The 11518-nt window shown below is 53.7% G+C and overlaps 3 protein-coding genes across 3 annotated transcripts; 2 read left to right on the top strand and 1 right to left on the bottom strand.

Annotated features, from left to right (window-relative positions):
- Positions 1 to 959: 959 nt before the first annotated feature.
- BU25DRAFT_410554 (Rad17-domain-containing protein) lies at positions 960 to 3787 on the top strand. The gene has a single exon (XM_033706321.1). The coding sequence runs from the start codon at positions 1051 to 1053 to the stop codon at positions 3685 to 3687; it is 2637 nt and encodes an 878-aa protein (XP_033562111.1). The 5' UTR covers positions 960 to 1050; the 3' UTR covers positions 3688 to 3787.
- Positions 3788 to 3861: 74 nt separating this feature from the next.
- BU25DRAFT_448367 (kinesin family protein-like protein) lies at positions 3862 to 9162 on the bottom strand. The gene is made up of 2 exons (XM_033709598.1): positions 8917 to 9162; positions 3862 to 8851 (listed from the first exon to the last, which is right to left on the bottom strand). The coding sequence occupies exons 1-2, from the start codon at positions 8975 to 8977 to the stop codon at positions 4050 to 4052; spliced, it is 4863 nt and encodes a 1620-aa protein (XP_033562110.1). The 5' UTR covers positions 8978 to 9162; the 3' UTR covers positions 3862 to 4049.
- A 188-nt stretch (positions 9163 to 9350) lies between these two features.
- Positions 9351 to 10782, top strand: BU25DRAFT_421422 (guanine(37)-N1-methyltransferase; the record flags this gene model as incomplete). Its single annotated transcript, XM_033708086.1, has 2 exons — positions 9351 to 9597; positions 9653 to 10782. 2 exons carry the CDS (start codon positions 9351 to 9353, stop codon positions 10780 to 10782), a joined length of 1377 nt encoding a protein of 458 aa, XP_033562109.1.
- Positions 10783 to 11518: the final 736 nt, after the last annotated feature.

Raw genomic sequence — 11518 nt, 5'->3', positions numbered from 1 at the left:
GATAGGGGTAATAGGGGTTGACAGATAGGGGTAATAGGGGTTGACAGATAGGGGTAATAGGGGTTGACAGATAGGGGTAATAGGGGTTGACAGATGTATAAGGACTGGTTGGCTGCAAGCCGTGTCAGTATGACACACCTGGACAATGTAACACCTACAACCATATCCACCCCGATACCAATGTGGTTCCTGCAGGTCTCAGCACACCGCTCCTTGTCTGTTGTGAACTACCTCCTTGTCACCTGGACAAGGGTACTTCCAATTCCCCTCCAAATGGGATACTTAATGACTCCGATACTGTAGTTTAGATAGAGTAGTTTTTCTGTATCCTTTTGTACAAGACTTATAGGTGTAGGGAATTCAATCCTAGTGTTCTCAATGTCCCAGCACTCCCATATGCCTCGTAGTGGACTCACACTTACTTCGGACATCTTCCCTACTGGCCTGCGTCGTTACAGACAAGGGTAGTTCTGATTCCCTTCCAAACTGTGTACTTAATCAGTTTGGCACAGTCGTTAGATAGAGTAGTTTTTCTGTATATTTTGTACAAGACCTATAGGTGTAGGGAATTCAATCCTAGTGTTCTCAACATCCCAGCACTCCCATATGCCTTGTAGCGGACTCACACTTACTTCGGACATCTTCCCTACTGGCCTGCGTCGTTACAGGCGCATCCCACCCATCACATTGCAAGTCAAAGTTGAGCAAACAACACCATGCTTGTTAGCTATTATCTGCCATGGAATCTCATCTCCAGAAGGTATATTTTCAACCTCTACATGCGCTTCATTAATACCTGTCATTGTTGTTGTGCTGTGGTGTTGAGAAGAATGGCTGCATATCGCGTTCGCGCGCATCCGGTGCACGGACACGGTAGCACAGACCATCTTACATCACGTGCACACGAGTCATTCCTTCCCAGTGCAGCGCGTCAACATATTCTCCGCATTCGTGGTTCGCGTCAAGCTTCGCACCAGAGCTCCAACCACAGCCGTTCAAGCATGTCAACTTGCTGCGGGCCACACTATAGTCCGCCCAAGTTGAGGCGGCATGGTGAAGCCACGAGCTGCACGCAAGCAGCCCATTGTGCTCTCTTCCGACACTGAAGGCAGTTCACCGCCTCCCCCCAAAAGGCCCAAGAGGGGCACACTAGCCAGTTCGTCCACTGATGTGCAGGGCAGCAGCAAGGCGAGGGCTACTCGCGTGCAGAAGAGACTTGCAGTGTCGCCGAAGCTGTCATCAATTGCGTCGACCCAGAAATCGCCAACTAAATCTCCAAGGAAGCTGAAGCCGATTCACAAACCCATAACATCCTTCTTCCTCCCGGGTACTACTCCCCACTCGCAGTCCGTGCAGCCTACACCGACATCCAGCCCCGGGAAACGCGCCACACCGCTGGAGGACGTTGACGATATTCTCGAATCCTCCGACGATGATCGACGGTCCCAGCCACCGACTGCGTTACCTGTGCGCAAGCGGAAGAGCGTGACAGCTCTCGCTGCTTCAGATGCCGGCAATGGTTCCAAGGGCAGCCAGAAGTTTCTGCGTACGGCGAGCGGCGCTCGTGGCACACCTCCTCCCTCGCAGCCAGCTCGCAAAGAACCAGCAGATGGACGGCCATGGACTGAAAAGTACGGTCCTCTGTCGCTCGATGAGCTGGCAGTGCACAGAAAGAAGGTGTCAGATGTGCGCACATGGCTTGAAGATGTCTACAGTGGCAAGCAGAGGAAGCGACTGCTGCTTCTGAAAGGCCCTGCAGGCAGCGGCAAAACTACAGCCATAGCCCTACTTTCAAAAGAGCTGGGCATCCACATGCATGAGTGGAAGAACCCCGCCAGCTCCATGACAGCATCTGAGGGCATCGTATCTGCGACTGCGCAGTTCGATGACTTTGTGGGAAGAGCAGGCGCATTCGGCAGTCTTACCTTCGATGGGCCACATCAAACTCCACCACAAGTTGTATCCAGCACTGACAGTAGACAAAATCAGCTCGTCCTTGTAGAGGAGTTTCCCAATACATTCGCGCGTGCGTCTCCCGCCGTACAATCTTTTCGATCATCTGTTCTCAACTTCCTTGCTGCCACCACTCCCTCAGCTACTACGTTCTTTGCTAGGCAAGCCGGTCCTGAACACTCTATCACGCCCATCGTTATGATCATCTCTGAGACACTGCTGTCTACGAATACGGCCGCCGCTGATAGCTTCACTGCTCACCGTCTGCTCGGACCTGAGATCCTGACCCACCCGGGGCTATCGGTTATCGACTTCAATCCAATCGCGCCGACGTACATGACAAAGGCACTGGACCTAGTTGTGGTCAAAGAGGCGCGCAAGTCAGGACGAAGGAACACTGCTGGGCCGCAGGTAATACAACGGCTCGCGGAGCTTGGCGATGTGCGCAGTGCTGTGTCATCACTTGAGTTTCTCTGCTTGCGAGGAGATGAGTCGGAGGGATGGGGCGCGAAGGTCAACTTCTCGAAGAAGAAGGGTCCCAAAGATGTGCCGATTACCAAGATGGAGAGAGAGTCGCTAGAGTTAGTGACCCAGCGAGAAAGCACTTTAGGTATCTTCCATGCTGTTGGAAGAGTTGTGTATAACAAGCGTCTGCCGGAGGACCCAAACAACCCCGTGCCTCAACCACCGCACTTGTTCCCCGAACGGCGTCGACCGAAGGCCTCGGAAGTCAATCTCGACACGCTTATCGACGAGCTCGGCACCGATACCCATACTTTCACTGCGGCACTACACGAGAACTACGTTCTCTCATGTGGAGGAGCAGACAGCGAAGAAACTATGGATTCGGTAGATGGTTGCATCGAAGCCTTGTCTGACGCCGATCTACTGTCTCCAGACCGGTTCGGCGCAGGCTCTGGTCGGCGGAACTTGCAGGGCACAAGTGCAGACAACCTTCGTCAAGACGAGATGTGCTTCCAGACAAGCGTCCGCGGGCTTCTATACAACCTACCGCATTCTGTAAAACGAATGGCACCGCCCCCTGGCGTCATGGGCATCAAAGCCAAAGGACAAGGAGCCAGCACCGGAGCGGCCAAGAGCGGCAGTGCATTTGTTATGTACTATCCAGCCTCGCTTCGAATCTGGAAACAGCAAGAAGAAACCAATGACCTCCTCGAGTTGTGGATCTCACGGGCTCAGCGCGGCGAGCTGCTATCCACAAGCAGTGGGCCATTCAAACACGCACTCCCAACCGGGGGTGTAGAAACATGGAAACGAAACACCGCACCATTACAAACCTCATCAACCTCATCAACCGCTTCGTCCCGCCAAGGCAACGACGAACCACTACCAACTCTCCTCGGCAGCGGCGGTTCAGCACGCTACGAAATGCTCCTCGAGCGACTCCCCTACCTGACCACCATTCTCCGCAAGTCGCGCATGCCCTCGCCCTCAACTGCCGCCACGATCCGCGAGATCCAGAAGATCACTTCGTTCCACGGCACTGGGAGCAGCAAGGGAGGATATGAGGAAGACGGTGAGGACACTTTGGAGCAACAAGGTGGTGAGCAGGAGCAGTGGGCGACTGATAAGGATACGCCTGCGACGCCACGGAAGAAGAAAGGCGTGAGGCTTGTTGAGAGTAAAGAGAAAGATGAAGAGGAGTCGGCGATTGCGGGGTTGTCGGCGAAGGGAGCAAGTTTGGTGCTGGAGGACGATGATATTGAGGACTGAAGTTGTGCGTTATGACTGTAGATAACGGTCCGTTTGGAAGACCATGGCGTTCAAGGCGAAGGGAAGCAGAGTATATGCTACAAGCATCGCAATGATCAAGCGTGTATGTTGAAAAGACATGTATAGGCACGCAATCGACGATTAACAATGTAATCAATCATCGGTCTTGATTCGCTCGCGAGCTATGTCAACGCTCTGGGTATCCCAAGCAATGTATGTAAATGCCAGCAAGTCAACCGACGCTAAACGCCTCACGCAACAAGTGCGACTATACCAAGAAAAGAGTTGCATCTCCATGCTCCTTAATGACCGAGCAACCTCCACCGTTCCACTTCTCCCCCCTCACTCACACTACAGCGTTGTTACCCAGAGTCCTCCCCCTCACTCGAAAAATACCCCTGATCAATCTTCAAAATCCACTCAATCTTCTCCCTCTCACTCTTCGCCCGAAAGATATAGGTATTACTCTTTGCAAACACCGCGAGTATTGTATCTTTCTGCTGCGCCGTCACCCCATTCCCCCCATTACTTCCTTGTCTACTATGCCCACCACTCCCATTCAACAGCCTCGCAATCTCCGGCGAATGATTAACCCGCGCGTTGGTAAGGTTGATAGCATTCAGCTCATCCCCATCCACGCTATAAATATGCAGATATGGGCGGCGGAGCTCGACGTAACGCCGGATCCAGCGGGTGTTCGTTGGGTCAGGCGTCAGCAAAAATGAAGCTTTGAGGAGATTTGGGTTCTTGGATATAAACCGCACGGTGGCCGTGAGACTGGTTTTTGGCGCGGGGCTGTTTCCGCGCGAGGGCGAGCGCGGGGCGAATGCGGCACCCGCGGTGGGCGGCTCGAGGTTTGTTGGAGACAGGATTATGGATTCGGGGGCTTTGTGACTCGTCCACAGAGTCAGTGTTCTGGAGAGGAGGGCTTTTTGGCGGTCGTCGAGCTCCGCGTTAGTTATTGGGTCGTCGCGTTTGGGGATGCTGAGCAGTTTAGGCGAGAGGATGGTGCGCGCGAGCTCGATTTCTGCGATACGGCGGCGGCGGCGCTCGACGCCGATGTAATCTTTTACGAGGGAGACGCCGCGCGGTGTCCAATCGGCGAGGTCTTCCTCGCCCTTGATGTAGTCCTCGCGCGTGTTCATGCGCCAGAGGTCAGTGGCACGTTTTACGGATGTGGGACGGATGGCGACGTTGAAGATGCCGACTGTGGAATGGACGACCTTGACTTGGTTCCAGAGATTCGAGAGGGAGAAGAGGGAGGTTTGGCGGATGTAGGCACGGTTGCGGATCTGCATTGCGAGATCAAGCGAGAATACCATTGGTTCATCGAGCTTCGCGGATGTGACGTTAAAGAGCAGGTTCGCCTGTACGCGATATTTGTCCTGGGTGGCGCGGTCCAGAAGTAGGGATCCATGGGCTGTACTGTCCCATCGACCGATGAACTTCACGTTCGTAGTGCCATCGGCGTTGTCTTTGACAGTAGGCGGCGCAGTCAGGTCGATGGGAACCTCCCTGACAGGAGAGTCGATTCCAGGAGCATTACCGGATGCATCAATCAGACGGATGCGACCCATGCGCATTGACGTTACGTTTTGCCACTGCAGTGTGTCGCCGCAAGTATGTGTAAGGTTCACCACGATGCGTCTTGCCAAACCCTGATGCAGCTGGTATACTCCGGCATCTAAGACGCTGCTTTGTGTGACTTCGACGGGTTGGTAGGTTCCATCATCTGAGATCTCCTGAATCTGAATGCGAGAAAAGATGTCGTGAGTGTCTTCAGTGTAGAACTCGGACTCCGCAATACGCGCAGTGCGGCGCTTCTGCTTGCGCTGAGGAGCCTGATCTCGCATGTCATCCCAGCTCAGAAGCTTGTCGAGATGCATGGAGGTTACTCGTGCAAAGATAGCGACGCGCAGGAATGTGTCTGGCGGACTTGGGTACGGTATGCTCATACTGTGGAAAGTCTGGAAACGGATGGGCCCCTCGTCGAACTTGTTCATGAACATTGTGCTCGTCGCGCCTCCTTCTTTGGAAAGACTAGGCAGATACAGCAAAGCATGAACGTCGGTCCCTTCCCTTTCAGGAAAGCCCACAAGCTCATGCAGCGTAACACTAAAGTTGAGCGTCGTGGTCGGTGCTTCTGCAGAAGAAGGTTCTACTGACAGATGAATGATACCGATCGGGTTGGCGGTGTATGGTGAAATGACGTCGAGCTTCATATCTCGCACTCTTGACTCGAAGACAGCAGCAAGCGGCACGTCAACATCGCCAATGCGAGAGAACTCGGGCATACAAGGGTCCGAGAACGGGCTCTCTGGGTTGAAGTGCTGCATGTACTCAGGTCGGTTCATGTACTGATGCATTTGATGCATCCGCCGCACGCGTTGACGTAGCTTTTGTAGTGACCACAAATGTATCACCTCGTGCTTGAAGTCGATCACGCGTACACCAACACATGGCTTCGGTGTATCGTCCAGATCATCATCGTCCTCCTCTCCGGTATCGGCAAGATTGATCAGATCGTAGGTCGAGGGTACAGTCTGACCGACATCAACGATGCAGAACTGGAAGACCACATTCTTGTCCATTTGTTGACTCATGACTTGCGCTTCCTTCAAAGTTGCAGCGTTTTGCAGGATTGTCTCAGCCATGGTGACGTACTTCCGTTTTCGCCAATGCTGAAATGCCGTTCTTGCGCGAGCGAGTTGCTGCTCGTTCAGGCCCTCCTTCGCAGGTATGGCTTCATCATCGGGCTCAGGCTCATGACCAAGCTTTCTCAGCTGGCGTTCAAAAGTCTCCTTCTGCTCTTTCAACTTCGCCTCCATCTCTTCCTTTGCAGCACGCAGCTCCTCCAGCTCTACTTTGGCTTCTTCGTCGGCCTTCAACTTGGCTTGGAAGTCTTCCTTCTGCTTGTCTAGCTTATCCTGCATGTCGCTCTTCAACTCTCGCATCTTCTCACTGTCCTCATATTGTGGTGTGGAGGGCGAGGTCAGCATCGTGTCGAGTGAGAAGTTGTCGATGGTTCCATTGGATGCATATTTTTCCCGGATAGGATAAGACGATGTCGATTCCATGTCTTCTTCCTGCTCAAACAGGCGATTCGCGTTGCCAGCCTTGCGATTGTCACGTTGTCTTTGCAGGTCATCAATGATAGCATCAAATTCGTCGTCTGGCAGGTTCTCGATGCGTTTGTCCGGCCCTAGCCATGCAGCAAGTGCTTCCCTGCGCGCAAATGTGAACTCAGACTCCTTTCCACGCTGCCAGAAAGCGGGCGAAGATGCCCTTGGGCTGTCGGGGTCGAACTCGGAATTGGCGAGACTAATCGTGCTGTGTGTTCTGTCGTGTCCAGGCCTTGGTGCTGGCGAGGGAGAGGTCAGTTGGCTGGCATGCACCGAATGTCGCAGTAAGCTCTTTCCTATTTCGGCACGCTCTGCTCTTACTTCTCCTGGGTTCGTGAACCGGAAGATATGAAAGTCGCCAAGGATGATGCGGTGGCCACTTCTAAGCTGTATTGGTTTGTCGATTCGGAGACCATTGACCATGATGCTCGCCCCTTCCTGTGGTACCACGGTGACCGTACCGTCCACATTTTCAAGGTCGCAATGGTGCGCGAGTATTTGCGAGCCGTTCAAGCGAATTGTCGCAGTCTGGTCTTTGGTGTCGGAGTTGCCTACGGCTGTTGTTCCAGGCTTGAGATTGTAGATGAGACACTCATTCATAAGCGCATCGTCACTCAGATTGACCAAATGGGGCATGTTCTTCGGTGTGGAGAGACCAACGAATCCCTTTTCGATGCTGATACCAAGCTCTTCCAGAGCAGCCTCCCGCTCCTTGTGGATCTCCTCCGTCTTTTGAAGCTTCTCCTCCCATGTCTGATTGAGGTCTTTGTACAGCTTTTCTGACTGGTTCAGCTTCTCCACAATCTCAGCCTTTGAGACCTTCTTCTCAGTCCCGTCTGCTTCAGTGATTGTGACGATCTGCTGCTCCAGGGGTGTGCCCGGCGCATACTGTTCTGCGGCCATACCACCGCCGCCGCCTCCTCCGCCGCCTCCTCCGCCTCCGCTGAGTTGCGAACGAAGTTTTGCCAGCTCTTCGTTCAGTTCTCGAATCATGCGCGCATTCGGATCTTCGTTGACAACAGCGTGGTTCTTGATGCGTTTCGCGGAATCGGCGTATCGGAGAGTTGACAGGGTCTCGTCGAAGTTGATATCGGCTGGCGAGATAGCTGCGACCATGGCAGTCATACTGTTTCCTCCTAGTGAATCTTTCAACAGCCATGTTAGAACTGAATCTCGGTATGGCACTTGCGTCTTCTTCTTCCCTGTCGACTGATCTGCTAGCGCTGCAATGACACGTCCCAGGGTCGAAAGAGACCTATTGATCTCTGCACCTTCCTTCAGTCGAGCTCCTGTCGCACCAGTAGACTGCGCTCTTTCTGAACCTGCCAGATCCACTAAACTGATCTTTGCGACCCTTTCTCCGCTCAATCCGGCCTGTGCATCGTGACGCTTTTGTGTGAGGGTTACGGTGAAGACGGCGTGCGATCGGGAGGACGTCTCGTTCATGTTCGTCGCAGCAACGGTACGGGCCTTGTTTCCTTCGTCCATCAGATTCTCGATATCGGGGAATGATTGGACCACCAGCTTCGCCAAGTCTTCAACGTATGGACCGGTCGAAGGGTGCTCTCGGACCCTTAGGTTGCCCTTGTTCGAAGGGTTCAGAAGATCGCGAACACGTTCGTTGTAGATTTCCAAGTATGACACCTCCACGGTACAGCTCAGGCTCTTGTCCTTTTGCATCTCCCCAATCCTCTCGAACATGTCTTGACAGATCTTAGGGATAATGCCGTACTCTTGCCCATAACCCATCATTGAATATGATTTTCCTGAACCCGTCTGGCCGTATGCAAAGATACAGTTGTTGTACCCCTGGAAGGCATTGTCCAGCAACGGCTTCCCCAGATCTTGGTGCAGGTTGTCTTGTCCGGCATAGTTGGGCGCATCGCGGTCGAAGGACCAGTATGAACGATCGAACGCAAACGTCTTGGTGCCTTCGGCGGCAGCTTTCGCGGCTTTTCCCTGGACAGAAACGTTCGTCGGTGGTCTGATAATGGTCTGGTCGCCCTTCATCTCGACAATGCATTGTGCATTGCGTTGCTTCTCTGTATCCCATCAGCTCCGCGTCCCATCAGCTCCGCACCGACTTGGGTGTATTCCTCGAGCATACCTCGGCCGTTGAAAGGCCTACACCTCACCACCACCTTGATGTTGCCGCCGCCTGACGCCATGGTGCAGGACCAATTACTGTTTTGTTTCCAAGATTACGTGGGTGCTGTGTAAAGGAGTGAATGCCGGTCGAGGCAGAGATGATGCGGCGGTCATGTGCAGAACATGGAGAAACAAATACCACGGTGAGGTATGTGGATGTTGTCCAAGTGCAGTAAAGGAGGCGGTCAGCAGTGGAGCAGTCCACGGTTGTTATGGTCGAGTCGCGGCAACTAACAACACGCGTGAATCCTTACCCATGCTTGCCGGCTTGGACCCTGCTTCTTGGCGCCTGTCATCGCGTAAAGGTTCAGATGACTGGTAGAGGCTGAGTACTGCAAACACATACAGCTGTATATATGTGCCTGTCATATTACAGCACCTATGGCTGACGACATGTTCGCGCCGCCCGTCAACCGCGCCATGAAGGTGCTGGACCGCAGCTTCTTCCAGAAAACTGTGCCCGCATCCGCCGCGAGAATCTTCAAGCCCCAGGACATTGCGCGCTGCCGCAAGGAGCTGCAGCTCAGCAAAGACACGCTGCCCAACAACCGCATACAGCCCGTGCGAACAGATCCCGATGCAGAAAGAGCGCAGAAAGGGGGCAAATGTCTCATCTTGAAGCCTGAGATTGTACCCAACGGTATGTTCACTACCCCACACGACATCCTGAGGTGCTGAGTCTGAACGGCAGGCAGATCGCACGACATGGAGCCCTAGGCTGCGCGACCTCGAGCAGGATGGCACGCTCGGTGTCATTCCATACCAGCTGCACCTTGACTACGACTACTTCACCTACTCGGAGATCACCAGCGCAACGATCCCCCCACCAGAGAAGAAGAACGACGACGAGATACCCCAAGGCTTCACGCTCGCCGGTCACGTGGCCCACCTGAACCTGCGCGAGCGCTACTGGCCCTACAAGCACCTCATCGCGACCGTGCTTGCCGACAAGAACCCCATGGTGAAGACCGTCATCAACAAACTCGACAACGTCGGCAGCGAGAACGCCTTCCGCACATTCCAATACGAAGTCCTCGTCGGCGAAGACGACCTCAATGTCGAAGTCCACGAGCAGGGCTGCACGTTCAAATTTGACTTTGCAAAAGTCTACTGGAACACGCGCCTGCACACCGAGCACGAGCGGTTATGCGACATCTTCCAAGAAGGGGAAGCCATCTGCGACGTCACAGCGGGCGTGGGTCCCTTCGCCGTGCCAGCAGGGAAGAAGCGGTGTTTCGTGTGGGCCAACGATTTGAACCCCGAGAGCTACAAGAGCCTGGAGAACAACATCAAGATCAACAAAGTCGGCCATTCTGTGCGCGCTTTTAACTCGGATGGCGCGGATTTCATCCGCACTGCGTCGCACGCGCTGCTTACGAGCAAGCACTCAGTCGATGTAATGCCCAAAACCAAATTCTCGCGCTCCAACCCACCAAAGAAGAAGCCCGCGCCCCTCAAAACCCTCACACAACCGCGCATCTTCAGCCATTATGTCATGAACCTGCCCGCCTCGGGCATAAACTTCGTCTCCAGCTTCGTCGGCCTGTACGCCAACGTGCCCGGCGTGCCAGTCGAGGAAATCAAGAAGCTGTTCGAGGGCCGGAAGATGCCAATGGTGCATGTACATTGCTTCAGCACCAAGAGCGACGACAATGTCAAGGAGAAGGAGGAGATTTGTGAAGAGTTGTCCAGACAAATGGGCTACACTATCACTCCTGACATGCCCGAGGTAGACATTTACGATGTTAGGGATGTGGCGCCGAAGAAAAGGATGTTCTGCGCGACGTTCAGATTGCCTGAGGAGGTCGCCTTCAGACAGGCCTAAGGGCTACAGTTGGAGGCGGTAAAAGCTTTTACTTCGGGACAGGTAGATTTGCAGATACCCATCGATATTTGAATGAATACACTCATACGAGGGCATGCGAATGTATATACGGTGACTCCACACATCGTTCCCGCACATGCTTCTCGTTCTTCCGACACACTTTGCAGGCAATCTCACAAACCCATCAACATCTCATCCTCAATACCGTCGCCGGAATCATCCTCAATCTTGACAGTCCGCACAGGCGAGTCCTGCCTTCCAGCATCGCCGTTCAGGTCGACGAACTGCGAGAAATTCAAGTCCCCTTCATACTCATTTGACTCGATCGCAGTACCCACAACTGCAGTCTTTTCCTTTGGGTGTAACAAAGTTGTCGCTGCCCCTAACGCCTGTCTGCGCGACCTCGCCTGATTCGTGATGGGGGAAACCGCGAGTTGGTAGGCCAGCCCCACCCTCGACACGTTGATAACCGTTGCTTTGGTCGGTAGCAGCTACACTCTCGTCCGAACGAAATACCGTGTCCGTGCGCGTAATGCGCGGATTCGCGTAATGCGCCGAACCACCAAAATAGCTCCACCAAAAATGAGGCTGTAGAGCCACACACAATGGTTATTATCATGAGATTTTCTGGTGGAGTAGTCTATAGACCTATATGAACAAGTTCCTCACTCAAACTTTTGTGGCACTCTGATTGGGCGGCCGCGGCTGTTGTATTTTGCCGGAGGGGATGGGGAGC

Source organism: Macroventuria anomochaeta, assembly GCF_010093625.1.
Source record: "Macroventuria anomochaeta strain CBS 525.71 unplaced genomic scaffold BU25scaffold_15, whole genome shotgun sequence".
Lineage (NCBI taxonomy): Eukaryota > Fungi > Ascomycota > Dothideomycetes > Pleosporales > Didymellaceae > Macroventuria > Macroventuria anomochaeta.
This window is presented reverse-complemented; position numbering and strand designations above follow the sequence as displayed.

Excerpts from the sequence above, each read along its gene's own strand:
- BU25DRAFT_410554 (XM_033706321.1), top strand. The coding sequence starts at position 1,051 with ATGGTGAAGCCACGAGCTGCACGCAAGCAGCCCATTGTGCTCTCTTCC.
- BU25DRAFT_448367 (XM_033709598.1), bottom strand. The coding sequence starts at position 8,977 with ATGGCGTCAGGCGGCGGCAACATCAAGGTGGTGGTGAGGTGTAGGCCT. Across the intron at positions 8,852-8,916 it reads TAGGCCTTTCAACGGCCGAG|AGAAGCAACGCAATGCACAA; the intron begins GTATGCTCGAGG and ends GATGGGATACAG.